Raw genomic sequence first — 20,918 nt, 5'->3', positions numbered from 1 at the left:
CGCTTTGCTTTTCAGTGCCAGCAGATTTTTGGGGGGAAGGTGTAAAAAGCCCTGGGCCTAATTGTACCAAACCTTTTTTTTTTTTTTTTTTAAAGCACTGTAACACAGTTTTGTTGTTTGTATTTATTTATTTATTTAATGTAGTATAATCCGCTATATCCAGTTAGAAATTGATCAATGCAGATTACAAATGTAGGGAACCCTTGCTTTCCCTAACTAAAAGGCGCATACTAACTTGCTGGGGAGGCTCTGTGCCTAAGTCGGTGCGAGAGGTCTGGGCTTTACTCCCCCACGTGGGAAGATGCAGATGGTATGTCCCAACTGCTTTTCATCCCAGAGCACCTGCCTTCCTCCTGCATTCTAGTTTGCTTTTTGTTGGAGTAGGAGCTGCCTTCTAGTTTTTTCTTTCTAATTTAAGGGACAGGAGTAAGGAGGAGTAGGGGGTCAGCCTCCCGTTGACTCATCTTCCTGCCTCTAAAGGTTTTGCTTGGACTCTTTTAAGCCTATTTTTGAGAACTCCCCGTGAGAGCCCATCCCCCTTGTTGCGGTGGGTTGGGGGCGTCCCTGCATTCGAGGCTGGGTGTATGGGGTAAGGAAGGACCCTGCCTGTGCTAGGCCTCGTGGCGAGCGTACACAGCGACGGTGTCCTGCTGCAGAACAGGAATATTTTTTTGCATTGTTTTGCGGCTCTCACCTCTGTTGCGAGCTTTGTAAGTTTATCCCCTTCCTGTGTCTTGCTTAATTCCCCCCCCCCCCCCTTTTGGGTTTTAAGTAGCATTTTTGTCCCCCTTGGAGCTGATAACCCAAGGTACCTGGGTTATCTGCATCCTAAACCCATTGCAGAGAGAGAGTCAGAGTCTTTTCTCCAAAGAGAGACAGAGGAGTTTCCAAGACCCATCTAAAGAAAGGGATCCCAGTAAAGCGCGCTGGTAGAGGAAATAGGCAATGCAAAGAAAAGGCAACGAGAGCTTTGTTGTTATTTGGGGAAGTCATTTAAGAGCATGAGAAGTTCTCACCTGGTGCTGCCGAAGAAATGCAAGGCACGATAGAAAGAGGTGAGTGAGGTGCCCCTCAGGTGCTGTATAAGTAGTTAAAGCATTTAAAGAGGATTACATCTGGGACTGATTAAATATTGGGACTGTGCCTATTTTCTAACCACCTCCCGTGGGAAGAGAAGAGGAAATAAACTGGGGACGTGAAGGAAGATTAGTTTGCATAATCTGAGGAATTTAAGAAACTGGAAACAAGGAGGAATTCTGCGTAAATACAAATCTTCCACTAGAATTAGAGATTTTACCAAGAAGTGGAGTCACAAGATTATTCTAGCTTTCGGTTGCTGCTAGTCAATGAAATGTGAGAAGTGTAAATATTATTCAGTCATCTGAGCAAACTAACAGTAAAGAAGTGAGAAAACACGAATCCCTCTGCTGCGGGTTTATTGGATGCTGAGGCTGTATAATTATTGCCGCTCTACACTGACGGGTAGATTTTAAAAGCGTTGCTCGCGCAAAAAAAACGGCCCCATACACGCGTATGTGTACTGCGTGCGAGCCACGCGAATTTTAAGAAGCCGGGAAGTGCACGCGTACATATCTGAGTGCACGTCAAGAGTAAGGAGGCAGAAAAGGGGGCGGAGCATGGGCGTTCCGGGGTGGGGCCAAGACGTAACCCACGTAACCCCCGAACTTTGCAAAGAAACTTGGGGTTAGGTTGTGGGTTAGGCTCCCCGAAGGCCTCAGTTTACCTGAATGACAGTATTTATTTATTTATTTATTTAAAAGTATTTATATACCGTTTTTCAAAACAGAATATCTTGTCAAAACGGTATACAATATAAAAGAAAAATAAAAAAGTAGATAAAATAAACTTAAAATAATATTAAAATACAAAAACTAGTATATACCTTAAAAGGTAAAAAAATATTAACAAAAACTAACTAATAATGGAGCTGGGCCAAGGTTCATAATGTAGTCATGAAGGGTAAAGGGGTGGGGAGGGGGGGGGGGGGTTTGAATGAGGAGAGAGATGAAATAGAGTTATGGAGTAAAGTTCCTATACCAAGACCGTACTAACTGTCAGCACTCAAACAGGAACAACTCTTATGCATGAAAAGGCAACACTGCAGATATTATACCAGGCCCTAAGAAACCTCCTATGAGAAAAAACAAAACAAGCCAGGCTGCAGAAAAGGAAATGACATGCTAGCAGAATGCCTCAGCTCAGTCACACATGCAGAAGGCAGGCAGACCCTCACCAAATACAGAATAAAATATAATTAGAAACATGTAGGCAGAAACCGAAATGGAATTGCAACAAGCCAGAATCTGTAATGAAGCGATGTTAAAAACAGAAACATCTCCAGTCCTTATAAATAAAGCAATAAAATTAAGAAAGGTAAATCAATCACACAAATAAAATAAATATTGCCAAAGAGCTGATGAGCAGATTACCATTCAATAATTAAGAACACATATACAAAGTTTAAAAAGTTTTCCAAATAGCAAAACAATATTTCAAAATAGCAGACAGAAACACCCAGGAAATAAAATGAATAAGAAAAATTCTGAAAACTTTTAATTTCCAGTCACTCCCAGCTTGTCGGGGATTAGTGGAGGTGGCACAAACGTTTTTCACACACACACACACACCCCAGGCTGGCACACACACAAACATATGAGGCTGGCAGACTGCTATTCACATGCATACACGCGCACACACACACTCCAAGTGGGCAGGATGCCATTCACACCCCCAGGCTGGCAGGCTGCCATTCAAAAACACACATATACCCCCCAGGCTGACAGGCTGCCATTCACACCCCCACACCTCCCAGACTGGCAGGCTGCCATTCAAAAACACACATAAACACACCAGGCTGGCAGGCTGCCATTCATACACACACACACACACACACACACACACACACACACATACATACACATACACACACACATACAGACACACACACACACATACACACACATACATACACACACACACATACACACATACATACACACACACACACATATATACACACATACATACACATACACACACACACATACACACACACACACATACACATACACACACACACACACACACACATACACACACACATGTGCAGGCTGACACAGGGCACCGGCATTTCACTGCTTCCATTCCTCTTCTTCCTGGGGCCCCTGCATTGCCCAGAGATTCTGCAGCTGTTCCTGCATTTTTTTCCCTTTCACACCAACCCTAGCACAGCTTAAGTGCTTCCACCGTATCCTTGGCCTGAAGCCAATTATGCCTCCCCTTCTGTTCCTAGCCACCGATTGTGGGGTGGGCCGGTGCTGGCGACGCAGGATAGGGATTGGCTAGGAATGGAATAAAAAGCTGCTCAGAGGGTTCCGCGCCTCCACTAGTCACAGCAGGAAGCCAACAAGGAAATCTGATTCTTTAAAAAAAAAAAAAAAAAAAAAAGAGATTGGCTTCAGTGATTGGCGTCATGGAGGAAGAGGGGGTGGGAACGAGCAGCGTGCGCGCTTCCCAAGCCTACAGCTTCTGCTCCAATTGGCACTCCACCGGCTCACCAAGATTTGGGAGGACAAGGACACCTCAACTCCACCCACTGCTGCCCGCCCCCTGCTTATGCCGACCCATGCAATTGCACGGTATGCACCCCCAGTTGGGCCAGGCCTGGATCCTCCCAGTATTCGCAGGATCTCATCTAGCAGGATGGGTTCTATCAATGGCCCCAGGCTGCAGCCCCCTCAGAGCCACCACCCTAGGCCACTCTCCTGTGCGCGCGATTCTGTATTCAAATTAGGTCCGGCGGTAAAAGCAGGTAGGGTGTACAGATAATCATCACTTCCCAATTTGCCCCAACCCCATGAGCTCTGACTGCTAGAAGACACCAACCTGGGTCTCTTGTGTCACAGCAGATACCATTGCTGGCAAACAAGGTCACCCATTGTCAATTCCTTCTTCTTATACATATAGATACTTTTGAATAACATTTGGAATTAAGCTTCAATAGATGGTTGAATAAATGGTTAATAAATATATAAGTTTTTAACATAGTGATTTTGTGAGGTGTAAAAGATTAGGTGATATAATTAATTATTGTGTATATTTTTATGGTGAGAATAGGTGGTGAAGATCGGTATATTCACTGAGAGGTGGTTGGAGATTCCCCATATATGCGAGAAGGAAAAAGTACAATAGGTTGATCCCCTGACGAAACCTTCGGGTGAAACAAGAGCTTCTTGTCGGGAGTACAGGAGTACTTTGAATCGGCAGTATCTTGAATCAGAAGTATAGGAGTATTTTGAATTAGGAGTATTTTGAAGTAATAGGAGTACTTTTGGAATTAATATAAGGGGAAGTTCTATAAAAAAAAAAGTAATAATAGCAAGCAATAGGAAAGAAGTTCTTAATAAGGAGAAATATATAATGTGATCTTTTAAAGACAAAGGCAGTAGGTTAAGTGCAATATTTATAAATATAACAAGTAAAATTTTTTGTAGATTTTAATTGATGTACAATATTTACCATGAAGGTCGGTATATAAAACTGTTAAATAAATAAATATTTGTTGTCATATACATTGACATTGTCAGTATGAATGTGGAGTGTGAGTGTATTGAGATATGTAATATGGTGCAATATATGTATAAGCTGTATCAATGTTTTTAAAGTTTGTTATAAATAAAATGTGATGATAACATACAGGTATTTTGTTGATAATTATCTATGTAATGGTAATGCCTGTTTAATTTACCCTTACATGTATGTTGATATACAACCAAACTTAGCCAGATAAGTTATCAGAGATAGCTGGCTAATGTAACTCCACCCTGAACCACCCTTGGAATGCTTCTAAGTAATATGGTTACATTTTAGCTGGATAATTAGATATCCAGTTAACATTTAGTCAGATAACTTCCCAAATATTCATTCAGCCTTTGACTATGGATCTCTGTGAATTTACTGGCAAGCAGAGGCAATTACAATGGTAGCAATTGCCAGCTTTAATTGAGATAAGTTATGTAGCTGTGTAACAATGCATGGTTTTGGTTTACCTTCAGGATCTGTTTGAACGAGTTGAACCATCCTAAAGGTAGTTATTCAGGGACTGCTATATCCTGTCTTCGGACGTTACTAGGCTTGGTTTGAAAGGATGGAGTCAGTACCTCGCTGATAAATAATTTACATGGTTTGCTAAACCTCTTAAGAAAAACAGCACAAAGACTGTGTGACTTACCCTGCATAGTGACAATCAGGACACAGCCCATCTGTAAATACAGGAAACCCAGCAGATGGAAGAGTGAACCCCAGGAAAGTTTCCAAGCCATGTTTTAACGATGGGACCCCAGCCTTGACTAGAGGTGGTGAGTTAATAGAGTTTTGCCTCAGTGCAGATGCACGGAACAAGCCACTGAATTCTTTTGTTTTAATTCCTCTTTTGCTGCATTTCCTTGTTTCAATTTAGAGCGGAGGAGGAGCCTTCAGACTCACTGAACTGTACTGCATACCTGTATCAGGGAAAGGCTTGTCTTCAAAATAGCACCGGATACAGGTACTGAAACCTCTGTCCAGGGGAAAACTAATGACTGGCAGAGAACTGAACTCCAATGTATCCATGATAGACTTCTTTTTAAGGATCTGAGTCTTCCGATCAAGGTCTCAATTATCAAACTCATTTATTCAATGAACACTTGTTGAGAATGGAACTGACTGAATTCCATTTACAGCTGGACATTCTGAGAGAAAGAAGCAAACACCAGCAGTGGTGGAGGTCAAAATTTGCTAAATGAGAAATGGATGAACAGATAATTGATCAAGGAGCTAAAAACAACTTACATAATTGATTAATTAGCATGTAAATATGAGTATGCAAAATCAGGGAAATTATGCAAATGAGGACCCCCCTACTGCGTTTGACTGCAAAATAACGCATAATAACACAGAATTAAACATAGGAAATAATAACACCTTTTGTTTTTTGTGAAAAAAAAAAGTTTGTCGTGCGCTATAGCGGCCATTATCGTGGATCGTGGCTATTATTGCACATGATAAAAAGGGACCTTCTCAAAGACATCCACATGGCCCTGCTAGCCCAATAAAAACAGCTTTTCTTATCTGCCCTGTATTCCTAAAGGTACAATGTTAGGGTGAAGTGTACTAGTAGTAGGATACTAGCTGCTTTGGGCTGCTTTACAACAACGACTACTATAGGCAAGAGAGGTTCCAACGCCTCCTAGGGAAGTACCCACACCGGAGCCAGAGCCAGAGCCGCAAGCCCTGCCAGTGGAGCGCCCTGGCCCACAGCAGGCTTTCTACACAGGAGGGCACGCAGGCGGTAGAGGGAGCACATCTTTCATCCATGAACTACATTGCTGGGAATTCCAGAGGAACACGTTGCTATGAGGTATCACCTCAGCTATCAGGCTATATCAAGAAGAGGGGATCTGGATCCAGACACGGAGAGGTCCTACTCTATACCAGGCCTCACCAAACAATTGTGCGCCCTGCATTTTATGGCATCTGGTTCTTTCCAAACAACAGTCAGGTTCATCAGGGGGAATGTCCCAAACATCTTTTTCCTGCTGTCTGGGCCAGGTCATAGCAACTGTATGTAGCCATATTAATCGTCATATGAGATTCCCTCGGGAAAGACAGGACTTGCAGAGAGGTTTTTATTCCATTGCCAACTTTCCTAATGTTCTGGGAGCTATTGACTGCACTCATGCAGCCATCATCTCACCCCGGGGAAGGGAGGAGATCTACTGCAACAGAAAGCTCTTCCACTCCATCAGTGTGCAAGCGGTCCGTGATGCTTGACTGTGCATCCTTAACGTGGGCGCCAGATACCTGAGAACTGCACATGATTCCTTGATACTTAGGCATTCTGGCCTGTTTGAAAATTTTGAAGATGGTCTCTACGGTGATGGTTGGCTCATAGGTAAGAATGCTGCTTCTTCTATAGACCATCTCCAGTTATGTGTTTACAGCAAACGCCTCTGACATGGGGAGCTGTCGGGGAATGTGACTGCATCAGTTAGATTACAAGTGGCTTGCACAGTTATGTTTACAAGCAATAGTGTCAGGGCCCAGGTTTCTGTCTCCATGCAGTAGAGGCCTGCTAATGTTGCATGCCCAAACAATGCACTTGCAACAAAGTTCTATGTGTGACCGAGAACTACAGACTTTCAACTTGTTAACTTTAAGCAAGTGGCTGTTCAAATCCTCTCTCTTGGAGCTATTGAAATGTCACTTGTCAACCAAAACATTTTTGTGTCTATAGTGCAGGAACTCCCAGGTCAGATGTGCCCTGTTAGTGCTCTGTCATCCAGGATATCTACCATAGTTGACATTAATCACAGGGGTACATCGGTTCAATTGAAGCTGGAAGCTGTACATTTTGACCCATGTCATATCAGACAAATGCGTATCTCTGGAGGACACACTGCAGAATAGTCAGGAACATGCACAATCATACCATGAGGTTGATGTCTTTCTGCAATGATGTGTGGGAGCTGTGATGTACAGCTTCAGTGTTAGCGGTGTGCTAAAAACACATAGAGATTGCTTGGTTGTGAGTGACATGGACACATTGGGGCGGATTTTCAGAGCCCTGCTCGCCTAAATCCGCCCAAATCCGGGCGGATTTAGGCGAGCAGGGCCCTGCGCGCCGGTGAGCCTAGTTTACATAGGCTCACCGGCGCGCGCAGACCCCGGGACTCGCGTAAGTCCCGGGGTTCTCCGAGGGGGGCGTGTTGGGGGGCGGGCCCGAACCGCGCGGCGTTTAGGGGGCATGCCGGGAGCGTTTCGGGGGCGGGCCCAGAGGTGTGGTTACGGCCCGGGGCGGCCCGGGGGCGTGGCCGCGCCCTCTGGACCCGCCCCCAGGTCGCGTCCCGGCGCGCAGGAGGCCCGCTGACGCGTGGGGATTTACGTAAAATCCCCCGACAAAGGTAAGGGGGGGGCTTAGACAGGGCCGGGTGGGTGGGTTAGGTAGGGGAAGGGAGGGGAAGGTGAGGGGAGGGCAAAAGGAAGTTCCCTCCGAGGCCGCTCCGATTTCGGAGCGGCCTCGGAGGGAACGGGGGTAGGCTGCGCGGCTCGGCGCGCGCCAGCTATACAGAATTGATAGCCTTGCGCGCGCCGATCCAGGATTTTAGTGGATACGCGCGGCTCCGCGCGTATCTACTAAAATCCAGCGTACTTTTGTTTGCGCCTGGAGCGCCAACAAAAGTAGGCCTATTCGCGGAGTATGAAAATCTACCCCACTGTGTAGGAACCTCAGATGCAGTTTTTCATTCAGATAGACATTTATTTATATATTTATTTATTTAGCGTTTTTTATATACCGAGGTATAGCGGAGTTGCTTTCACTCCGGTTATATGATATGATACATATATCATACATATATCATACATATATCATACATATGTATCATACATATATCATATGTATCATACATATATGTATCATACATATATCATACATATGTATCATACATACATACATATATGTATCATGCATATATCATACATATATGATACAGCATAAACAAGTGTTGTAGCGTATATATAGTGTCATAGTAAAAGACGACATGGACTTTGGATTTGGAAATAGCCTTTTAAGGCTCGTGTCAAACTATAGCTTAGCTTTTAGGGTGTAATAGCATTCTGTGGGTTGGCAGCAATATCACACAATCAGGAGATTCAGGATAAGGTTGCAGGACCTGCCTTCTCACATTTGATGCTATTACCAACACCCCAGCAGAGATGAGTACAATGAGGCCTTATGTTCTACCCACTTGTCATAGAATGCACCTTCAGAGTTCTCAAAAGTAGATTTTGCTGTTTGGACAAAATGGGGGAAGCTTTAATGTACCTCACCCAGAGTCGCTGAGATAGTGCTGCTCTGCTGTGTATTCCATAATCTGGCTCTACGGCATGGCATCCCAGTAGACGTCATTCCAGATCTACCCAAGGTCCCTCATGTCCCTCTGCAGAAACTAAGGAGACCACACGGACTGGCAGCCAGCTTTGGCAAAGCCTCATACAATGCTACTTTGCCTGTTAGCCTCATCTACTCCTTCCCTTTCCATGGAAGAGAGCCCAGCAAGTGTTTGAGCTGGTCTCATTTCTATCTTTCTTTTACTCACAGCTCCTCTATCTTGGTCAGTGTGTAACAGAAACCACTTAGGCCTAGTTAGGCAACATCGTGATAATGGAGCAATAGGTGCAATAGACAGTAGTAGACACTAAATAAACATAAAACCAAAGAGATGCGGCTGGCTTAATATATTCATAATGATTGTCAGTCCAAAAGAGTCACATTTTGCCATAGCGTTCATGTACGACTGCCAACACAGTATACATAGCTTGCCATAGCTTGCAACTTCTTGCTTGCCTTGGTTATGCCTTTGGCCCTGTCCTAGCCCTCTCACCTATTTATTTATTTGTGTGTTTATGTGTTTTATATACCATTGTTCCTAAGGAAGATCACAACGGTTTACAAAATCAGCATTCGCATTATTGGTCAACATTCACATTCCTTGTCTACATTCATATTCTAGGTTAACACAACAGCAAATACATATTCTAGTTCATATTCATACATATTCTAGGTCATCGCAATAGCAAATATATGATCTAGTCCATATTCATACTTACATACATAAATACAAGTTCTAACTCTACTAACAATACACTTTACATCGTTCAGTTCTTATTGCCCACTCCACTAACATTATCTCTGGTACATTGAAATTATCAGCATATTGGTATCTTACGTTAAATTGTATGCATTTCTAAAGAGCCATGTTTTCAGTTCATGCTTGAAACTCTTTCTTTCTGTTATCTGACGTAATGACTCTGGAAGACAGTTCCACAACTTGGGGCCCCCAATGGAAAACATTCGGTCTCGCATTTGTATAAGGTGTGTGTTCCGATTAGAATTCCTTTATTTTGTGATCTTAGGGCTCTCTGTGGTGTATAATGTTGAATTGTCATTCCTAATAAGCATGGGTTAATATTATTGATGATATTGAAAATTAGAGTTAATACTTTATACTGAATTCTGGATTGTACAGGTAGCCAGTGCAGTGCTACTAGCAAGAGGGGTGATGTGATCAAATTTCCTTATCCCTAGTAAGAGTCTAGCAGAGGCATTTTGAAGTAACTGTAGTAGTTTTAGTAGTCCTGAGGGTAGGCCTAGTAATAGGGAGTTGCAGTAGACTAAATCTGAAAATATTAGTGTTTGTAAGACAGTATCGAAGTCCTGTATTGTTAGTAAAGGTTTCAGGCGATGTAATATTCTCAGCTTGGAATATCCTATTTCAATTAATTTGCTTATATGCTTTTTCATAGTGCTCATCAATCTGTATTCCTAGGTCCCGCACTTGATCTGAGGGAATAATATTGATAATTTAGGTCTAGGGTTGGTGGATTGGTTATTGTGGTATCTCTCCTAAACCACACAATTTCAGTTTTTTGGGGGTTTAGAGTTAGTTTCAGTTGAGTAAGTTTTTGTTGTATGGCCTTCATGTATGTTGATAGAGACGACACAGTTTTTTCAAATGTTTTGTCGAAAGGGATGCAGAATTGTATGTCATCTGGATATAGGAAGAAGTTGATTCGTAGATTTGCTAGTAATGCGCATATAGGCAGCAAATAAATGTTGAATAGTGTGGCCAAGAGTGTTGAACATTGGGGGACACCTGTATTGATTGACAAGGTGTCAGAAATTTGATTGCTCAGTTTGACTTAGAATGTCTTATCTTTTAGGAAGGAAGAGAACCATTTGTTAACATTTCTGTCTATTCCAATTTCTCTCAACTAGTGGCATAGCAGGGTATGGTCAACTGTGCTGATCGCTGCTGTTTAATCTATTAGTACCAGGATATATGATTCATTGTCAAACCCCTGTAGTACAGGGTCGGCTAAAGAAATGAGCTGAGTTTCAGTTGAGCGATTTTTTCTGAATCCAAATTGGCTTGGGTATAGTCGATTATTGTATTCTAGGTGGTTCTCTAATTGTGATAACACTGCTTTTTCTAGCAATAAAAGGCAGGTTGGATATTGGTCAGTAATTATCCCAATCTGCCAGTTTTATTTTTTAGGATTGGTTTAATCACAGCTTGCTTTGCCCTAGTGGGGATCAATCCTTCTGATGGTGAGTGGTTTATTTGGGTTTGAATATCAGAGTTATTACACTGTTTACTGTTTTCAGAGCACTTGCAGGAATAGGGTCTAGTGGGTGAATAGCAGCTTTGATTTTTTTGTGACGATTTGGTTTATTTCAAATTTGGATACTGGGTCGAATGAGTTCCATTTTGCTTCACCAAATTTTTCTTCAAGCTATTTTGTTGGTAAGCAGGTGAAGAATTGTGTTTTCTGATGTGCCTCACATGTTGGCGAGATAGTCGCATAGATATGATGGAGCCAAGTGTTCTATAAGTCCAGAAAATAACATGTAGCTCAGCTGCTTAAAGGCACAGCCCGAAGCTACAGGTTTACAATTACAATCATCAATCACAGACTCGACATGTTACAGCCAGATTCCCTAGCTAACATCCATCTGCATCTGAAGATGTCAACGTGTACATCAGCTGCATAGCGTCAAAAGGCCCGCAAAGAAACAGCGGTCAGCAGCACTGCTTCTGTTGTTTCGAAGGCAGTGCTGACACTGGAGTGTTCACATAGCACGACATGACTTGCAGCCTTTTGAGAAGCACTTGTCAAAAAATCATGACGATCCCAAACTTCTCACAGATCATTACAAGCTAGCATATCTCATAGGGGGTGTACATGACCATCAGGGGTGGTTCTATGATGAGGTAGGGTAAGGTGGCTGCTTCTGGCGGCAAAGTTCTGAGGGAGCAAAAATCAACCTTCGAAATTATCCATTCATGGCCGCCTCACCCTGCCATCAGACTCATCAGCACACAGCTGTGCGGGAAGCAAGAAAGAAAGAGCGGCCATGCGGTAAGCCAGGCAGGAGGATCAAAGAAAATAAATAAAATAAATAATTACCTTTTGTCTCTGTAGCTGTGCTGATGTTCTCCCTCCACACTGTGCTGCTCTCAGGTGTCACATAACTCGTGAAGCCAGGTGAGCCTGAAGAAGCTGATGGATTGTTGATTCCAGCTGTGGCGGCGGTGTTTCCAGTTGTAAAGGTGCTTTCACTTTCCCCTCTGCTGGTTACTGCCCTGCGGCTCAGACTTACAGTGTAAATAAAGGAGCTAGCAGATCTGGTCCCTGCTTCAGGACTGCTGCTCTCTGTCACTGGGATTGTAGATCCAATCACTGATGTATTGCTCTCAGTTACTGTGCTCCTTATTGGGGTACTAGAGATATTTTCTGTTACTGTACTGGTGCTCTCTGTCACTGGGGTTGTAGTACCTATTACTGAAGGATGGCTCTCAGTTACTATGCTACTTATTGGGGTACTAGAGATATTTTCCTTTACTGTACTGGTGCTCTCTGTCACTGAGCTTGTAGTTCCTATTACTGATGCATGGCTCTCAGTTATTGTGCTACTTACTGGGGTACTAGAGATATTTTCTGTCACTGTACTGGTGCTCACTGTCACTGGGATTGTAGTTCCTATTACTGTTGTATGGCTCTCAGTTATTGTGCTACTTATTGGGGTACTAGAGCTATTTTCTGTCACTGTACTGGTGCTCACTGTCACTGGCATTGTAGTTCCTATTACTGTTGTATGGCTCTCAGTTATTGTGCTACTTATTGGGGTACTAGAGATATTTTCTGTTACTGTACTGGTGCTCTCTGTCACTGGGATTGTAGATCCTATTACTGATGTATGGCTCTCAGTTACTGTGCTACTTATTGGGGAACTAGAGATATTTTCTTTTACTGTACTGGTGCTCTCTGTCACTGGGATTGTAGTTCCTATTAGTGATGTATGGCTCTCAGTTATTGCGCTACTTATTGGGGTACGAGAGATATTTTCTGTTAGTGTACTGGTGCTCTCTGTCACTGGGATTGTAGTTCCTATTACTGTTGTATGGCTCCCAGTTATTGTGCTACTTATTGGGCTACTGGAGATATTTTCTTTTACTGCAGTGGTGGTCTCTGTCACTGGGATTGTAGTTCCTATTACTGATGTATGGCTCTCAGTTACTGTGCTACTTATTGGGGTACTAGAGATATTTTCTTTTACTATACTGGTGCTGTCTGTCACTGGGATTGTAGTTCCTATTACTGATGTAAGGCTCTCAGTTACTGTGCTACTTATTGAGGTACTAGAGATATTTTCTGTTACTCTACTGGTGTTCTCTGTCACTGGGATTGTAGCTCCTATTACTGATGTATGGCTCTCAGTTATTGTGCTACTTATTGGGGTACTAGAGATATTTTCTGTTACTGTACTGCTGCTCTCTGTCACTGGGATTGTAGTTCCTATTACTGTTGTATGGCTCTCAGTTATTGTGCTACTTATTGAGGTACCAGAGATATTTTCTGTTACTCTACTGGTGCTCTCTATCACTGGGATTGTAGTTCCTATTACTGATGTATGGCTCTCAGTTACTGTGCTACTAATTGGGGTACTAGAGATATTTTCTTTTACTGTACTGGTGCTCTCTGTCACTGGGATTGTAGTTCCTATTACTGATGTATGACTTTCAGTTATTGTGCTACTTATTGGGGTACTAGAGATATATTCTGTTACTGTACTGGTGCTCTCTGTCACTGGGTTTGTAGTTCCTATTACTGATGTATGGCTCTCAGTCTTTGTGCTACTTATTGGGGTACTAGAGATATTTTCTGTTACTGTACTGGTGCTCTCTGTCACTGGGATTGTAGTTCCTATTACTGATGTATGGCTCTCAGTTACTGTGCTGCTTATTGAAGTACTAGAGCTATTTTCCATTGCAGTACTTGTGCTCACTGTCACTGGGATTGTAGTTCCTATTACTGATGTATGGCTCTCAGTTTTTGTGCTACTTATTGGGGTACTAGAGATATTTTCTGTTACTGTACTGGTGCTCTCCGTCACTGGGATTGTAGTTCCAATTACTAATGTATGGCTCTCAGTTACTGTGCTGCTTATTGGGCTACTAAAGATATTTTCTTTTATTGCAGTGGTGCTCTCTGTCACTGGGATTGTAGTTCGTATTACTGATATATGGCTCTCAGTTACTGTGCTGCTTATTGGGCTACTAGAGATATTTTCTTTTACTGTACTGGTGCTCTCTGTCACTGGTATTGTAGTTCCTATAACTGTTGTATGGCTCCCAGTTATTGTGCTACTTATTGGGCTACTAGAGATATTTTCTTTTACTGCAGTGGTGCTCTCTGTCACTGGGATTGTAGTTCCTATTACTGATGTATGGTTCTCAGTTACTGTGCTACTTATTGGGCTACTAGAGATATTTTCTTTTACTGCAGTGGTGCTCTCTGTCACTGGGATTGTAGTTCCTATTACTGTAGTATGGCTCTCAGTTACTTTGCTAATTATTGGGGCACTAGAGATATTTTCATTTACTGCAGTGGTGCTTTCACTCATTGGGATTGTAGTTCTTATTACTGATGTATGGCTCTCAGTTACTGTGCTACTGATTGGGGTACTAGAGCTATTTTCTCTTACTGTACTGGTGCTCTCTGTCACTGGGATTGTAGTTCCTATAACTGATGTATGGCTCTCAGTTACTGTGCTACTTATTGGGGTACTAGAGATATTTTCTTTTACTACAGTGGTGCTCTCAGTCATTGGGATTGTAGTTCTTATTACTGATGTATGGCTCTCAGTTACCATGTTACTTATTGGGGTACTAGAGATATTTTCTCTTACTGTACTGGTGCTCTCTGTCACTGGGATTGTAGTTCCTATTACTGATGTATGGCTCTCAGTTACTGTGGTACTTATTGGGGTACTAGAGATATTTTGTTTTACTACAGTGGTGCTCTCAGTCATTGGGATGGTAGTTCCTATTACTGATGTATGGCTCTCAGTTACTGTGGTACATATTGGGGTACTAGAGATATTTTCTCTTACTGTACTGGTGCTCTCTGTCACTGGGATTGTAGTTCCTATTACTGATGTATGGCTCTCAGTTACTGTGCTACTTATTGGGGTACTAGAGCTATTTACTGTACTGGTGCACTCTGTCATTGGGATTGTAGTTTCTATTACTGATGTATGGCTCTCAGTTACTGTGTTACTTATTGGGGTACTAGAGATATTTTCTTTTACTACAGTGGTGCTCTCAGTCATTGGGATGGTAGTTCCTATTACTGATGTATGGCTCTCAGTTACTGTGGTACATATTGGGGTACTAGAGATATTTTCTCTTACTGTACTGGTGCTCTCTGTCACTGGGATTGTAGTTCCTATTACTGATGTATGGCTCTCAGTTACTGTGTTACTTATTGGGGTATTAGAGATATTTTCTTTTACTGTACTGGTGCTCTCTGTTACTGGGGTTGTAGTTACTATTAATGATGTATGGCTCTCAGTTATTGTGCTACTTATTGGGGTATTAGAGATATTTTCTGTTACTGTACTGGTGCTCTCTGTCACTGGGATTGTAGTTCCTATTACTGATGTATGGTTCTCAGTTACTGTGCTCCTCATTGAAGTACTAGACCTATTTTCCATTGCAATACTTGTGCTCACTGTCACTGGGGTTGTTGTTCCTATTACTGATATATGGCTCTCAGTTATTGTGCTACTTATTGGGCTACTAGAGATATTTTCTTTTACTGCAGAGGTGATCTCTGTCACTGGGATTGTAGGTCCTATTACTGATATATGGCTCTCAGATATTGTGCTACTTATTGGGGTACTAGAGCTATTTTCTGTTACTATACTGGTGCTCTCCGTCACAGGGATTGTAGTTCTATTTACTGATGTATGGCTCTCACTTACTGTGCTGCTTATTGAGTTACTAGAGATATTTTCTTTTACTGTACTGGTGCTCTCTGTCCCTGGGATTGTAGGTCCTATTACTGATATATGGCTCTCAGTTATTGGGCTACTTATTGGGGTACTAGAGCTATTTTCTGTTACTATACTGGTGCTCTCCGTCACTGGGATTGTAGTTCCATTTACTGATGTATGGCTCTCACTTACTGTGCTACTTATTGGGGTACTAGAACTATTTTCTGTTACTGTACCGGTGATCTCTGTCACTGGGCTTGTAGTTCCTATTACTGATGTACGGCTCTCAGTTATTGTGCTACTTATTGGGGTACTAGAACTATTTTCTGTTACTGTACCGGTGGTCTCTGTCACTGGGATTGTAGTTCCTATTACTGATGTTTGGTTCTTAGTTACTGTGCTGCTTATTGAAATACTAGAACTATTTTCCATTGCAGTACTTGTGCTCACTGTCACTGGGATTGTAGTTCCTATTACTGATGTATGGCTCTCAGTTACTGTTCTACTTATTGGGGTACTAGAGATATTTTCTGTTACTGTACTGGTGCTCTCTGTCACTGGGATTGTAGTTCCTATTACTGTAGTATGGCTCTCAGTTACTGTGCTGCTTACTGGGCTACTTGAGATATTTTCCTTTACTGTACTAGTGCTCTTAGTCACTGGGATTGTAGATCCTATTACTGATGTATGGTTCTCAGTTACTGTGCTATTTATTGAAGTACTAGAGCTATTTTCCATTGCAGTACTTGTGCTCAATTTCACTGGGATTGTAGTCCCTATTACTGATGTATGGCTCTCAGTTATTGTGCTACTTATTGGGGTACTAGAGCTATTTTCTGTTACTATACTGGTGCTCTCCGTCACTGGGATTGTAGTACTATTTACTGATGTATGGCTCTCACTTACTGTGCTGCTTATTGAGTTACTAGAGATATTTTCTTTTACTGTACTGGTGCTCTCTGTCCCTGGGATTGTAGGTCCTATTACTGATATATGGCTCTCAGTTATTGGGCTACTTATTGGGGTACTAGAGCTATTTTCTGTTACTATACTGGTGCTCTCCGTCACTGGGATTGTAGTTCCATTTACTGATGTATGGCTCTCACTTACTGTGCTACTTATTGGGGTACTAGAACTATTTTCTGTTACTGTACCGGTGCTCTCTGTCACTGGCCTTGTAGTTCCTATTACTGATGTACGGCTCTCAGTTATTGTGCTACTTATTGGGGTACTAGAACTATTTTCTGTTACTGTACCGGTGCTCTCTGTCACTGGGATTGTAGTTCCTATTACTGATGTTTGGTTCTTAGTTACTGTGCTGCTTATTGAAATACTAGAACTATTTTCCATTGCAGTACTTGTGCTCACTGTCACTGGGATTGTAGTTCCCATTACTGATGTATGGCTCTCAGTTACTGTTCTACTTATTGGGGTACTAGAGATATTTTCTGTTACTGTACTGGTGCTCTCTGTCACTGGGATTGTAGTTCCTATTACTGTAGTATGGCTCTCAGTTACTGTGCTGCTTACTGGGCTACTTGAGATATTTTCCTTTACTGTACTAGTGCTCTTAGTCACTGGGATTGTAGTTCCTATTACTGATGTATGGTTCTCAGTTACTGTGCTACTTATTGAAGTACTAGAGCTATTTTCCATTGCAGTACTTGTGCTCAATTTCACTGGGATTGTAGTCCCTATTACTGATGTATGGCTCTCAGTTATTGTGCTACTTATTGGGGTACTAGAGCTATTTTCTGTTACTATACTGGTGCTCTCCGTCACTGGGATTGTAGTACTATTTACTGATGTATGGCTCTCACTTACTGTGCTGCTTATTGAGTTACTAGAGATATTTTCTTTTACTGTACTGGTGCTCTCTGTCACTGGGATTGTAGGTCCTATTACTGATATATGGCTCTCAGTTATTGTGCTACTTATTGGGGTACTAGAGCTATTTTCTGTTACTATACTGGTGCTCTCCGTGACTGGGATTGTAGTTCCATTTACTGAAGTATGGCTCTCACTTACTATGCTGCTTATTGGGCTACTAGAGAAATTTTCTTTTATGGTAGTGGTGATCTCTGTCACTAGGATTGTAGTTCCTGTTACTGAGGTATCACTCTCAGTTACTGTGTTGCTTATTAGGCTACTAGAGATATTTTCTTTTACTGCAGTGGTGCTCTCTGTCACTAAGATTGTAGTTCCTATTACTGAAGTATGGCTCTCAGTTACTGTGCTGCTTATTGTGCTACTAGAGATATTTTCTTTTACTGTACTGGTGCTCTCTATCACTGGGATTGTAGTTCCTGTTACTGATGTATAGCTCTCAGTTATTGTGCTCCTTATTGGGGTACTAGAGATATTTTCTTTTACTGCAGGTGTGCGCTCTGTCACTGGGATTCTAGTTCCTATTACTGATGTATGGCTCTCAGTTACTTTGCTACTTATTGGGGTACTAGAACTATTTTCCATTGCAGTATTTGTGCTCACTGTCACTGGGATTGTAGTTCCTATTACTGATGTATGGCTCTCAGTTACTGTTCTACTTATTGGGGTACTAGAGATATTTTCTGTTACTGTACTGGTGCTCTCTGTCACTGGGATTGTAGTTCCTATTACTGATGTATGGCTCTCAGTTACTGTTCTGCTTATTGGGCTACTAGAGATATTTTCTTTTACTGCATTGGTGCTCTCTGTCACTGGGATTGTAGTTGCTAATAATGATGTATGGCTCTCAGTTACTTTGCTACTTATTGGGGTACAAGAGATATTTTCTCTCACTGCAGGTGTGCTCTCTGTCACTTGGATTGTAGTTCCTATTACTGATGTATGGCTCGCAGTTAGTGTGCTTCTTATCGGGGTACTAGAGCTATTTTCTGTTACTGTACTGGTGCTCTCTATCACTGGGCTTGTAGTTCCTATTACTGATGTATGGCTCTCAGTTACTATGCTAATTATTGGGGTACTAGAGATATTTTCTTTTACTATACTTTTGCTCTCTGTCACTGGGATTGTAGTTCCTATTACTGATGTATGGCTTTCGGTTACTGTGCTACTTATTGGGGTACTAGAGATATTTTCTGTTACTGTACTGGTGCTCTCTGTCACTGGGATTGTAGTTGCTGTTACTGAGGTATCACTCTCAGTTATTGTGCTACTTATTGGAGTATTAGAGACATTTTCTGTTACTGTACTGGTGCTCTCTGTCACTGGGATTGTAGTTCCCATAACTGATGTATGGCTTTCAGTTACTGTGCTGCTTACTGGGCTACTTGAGATATTTTCCTTTACTGTACTAGTGCTCTTAGTCACTGGGATTGTAGTTCCTATTACTGATGTATGGTTCTCAGTTACTGTGCTACTTATTGAAGTACTAGAGCTATTTTCCATTGCAGTACTTGTGCTCAATTTCACTGGGATTGTAGTCCCTATTACTGATGTATGGCTCTCAGTTACTGTTCTACTTATTGGGGTATTAGAGATATTTTCTGTTGCTGTACTGGTGCTCTCTGTCACTGGGATTGTATTTCCTATAACTGTTGTATGGCTCCCAGTTATTGTGCTACTTATTGGGCTACTAGAGATATTTTCTTTTACTGCAGTGGTGCTCTCTGTCACTGGGATTGTAGTTCCTATTACTGATGTATGGCTCTCAGTTACTGTGCTACTTATTGGGCTACTAGAGATATTTTTTTTTACTGCAGTGGTGCTCTCTGTCACTGGGATTGTAGTTCCTATTACTGTAGTATGGCTCTCAGTTACTTTTCTAATTATTGGGGCACTAGAGATATTTTCATTTACTGCAGTGGTGCTTTCACTCATTGGGATTGTAGTTCTTATTACTGATGTATGGCTCTCAGTTACTGTGCTACTGATTGGGGTACTAGTGCTATTTTCTCTTACTGTACTGGTGCTCTCTGTCACTGGGATTGTAGTTCCTGTAACTGATGTATGGCTCTCAGTTACTGTGCTACTTATTGGTGTACTAGAGATATTTTCTTTTACTATAGTGGTGCTCTCAGTCATTGGGATTGTAGTTCCTATTACAGATGTATGGCTCTCAGTTACCATGTTACTTATTGGGGTACTAGAGCTATTTTCTCTTACTGTATTGGTGCTCTCTGTCACTGTGATTGTAGTTCCTATTACTGATGTATGGCTCTCAGTTACTGTGCTACTTATTGGGGTACTAGAGCTATTTACTGTACTGGTGCTCTTTGTCATTGGGATTGTAGTTCCTATTACTGATGTATGGCTCTCAGTTACTGTGTTACTTATTGGGGTACTGGAGATATTTTCTTTTAGTGCAGTGGTGCTCTCAGTCATTGGGATGGTAGTTCCTATTACTGATGTATGGCTTTCAGTTATTGTGCTAGTCATTGGGGTACTAGAGATATTTTCTGTTACTGTACTGGTGCTCTCTGTCACTGGGCTTGTAGTTCCTATTACTAATGAATGGCTCTCAGTTATTGTGCTACTTATTGGGGTATTAGAGATATTTTCTTTTACTGTACTGGTGCTCTCTGTTACTGGGGTTGTAGTTACTATTAATGATGTATGGCTCTCAGTTATTGTGCTACTTATTGGGGTATTAGAGATATTTTCTGTTACTGTACTGGTGCTCTCTGTCACTGGGATTGTAGTTCCTATTACTGATGTATGGTTCTCAGTTACTGTGCTCCTTATTGAAGTACTAGAGCTATTTTCCATTGCAATACTTGTGCTCACTGTCACTGGGGTTGTTGTTCCTATTACTGATGTATTGCTCTCAGTTACTGTGCTATGTAATGGGGTACTAGAGATATTTTCTGTTACTTTACTGGTGCTCTCTGTCACTGGGATTGTAGTTCCTATTACTTGAGGTCTTGTCTCTCAGGTTACTGTGGCTACTTATTGGGGTACTAGAGATATTTTCTGTACTGGTACTGGTGCTCATCTGTCACTGGGATTGTAGTTCTATTACTGAGGTATCGGCTCTCATGTTATTGGTGCTGCTTATTGGGGTACTAGAGCTATT

At 42.0% G+C, this 20,918-nt stretch overlaps 1 protein-coding gene across 1 annotated transcript in view; it reads right to left on the bottom strand.

The window, feature by feature from the left end:
* LOC115099608 (mucin-16-like) overlaps window positions 1–20,918 on the bottom strand; it is a 73,202-nt gene that overhangs the window by 45,101 nt on the left and 7,183 nt on the right. The window contains exon 3 of the mRNA XM_029617341.1: window positions 12,031–20,736. Coding sequence (XP_029473201.1) covers window positions 12,031–20,736 — 8,706 coding nt within the window. The remainder of the gene's footprint in view (window positions 1–12,030; window positions 20,737–20,918) is intronic.

Source organism: Rhinatrema bivittatum, chromosome 9 (genome assembly GCF_901001135.1).
Source record: "Rhinatrema bivittatum chromosome 9, aRhiBiv1.1, whole genome shotgun sequence".
Lineage (NCBI taxonomy): Eukaryota > Metazoa > Chordata > Amphibia > Gymnophiona > Rhinatrematidae > Rhinatrema > Rhinatrema bivittatum.
Note: the sequence above shows the minus strand (reverse complement) of the source record. Positions and strands in the feature narration are given on the sequence as shown.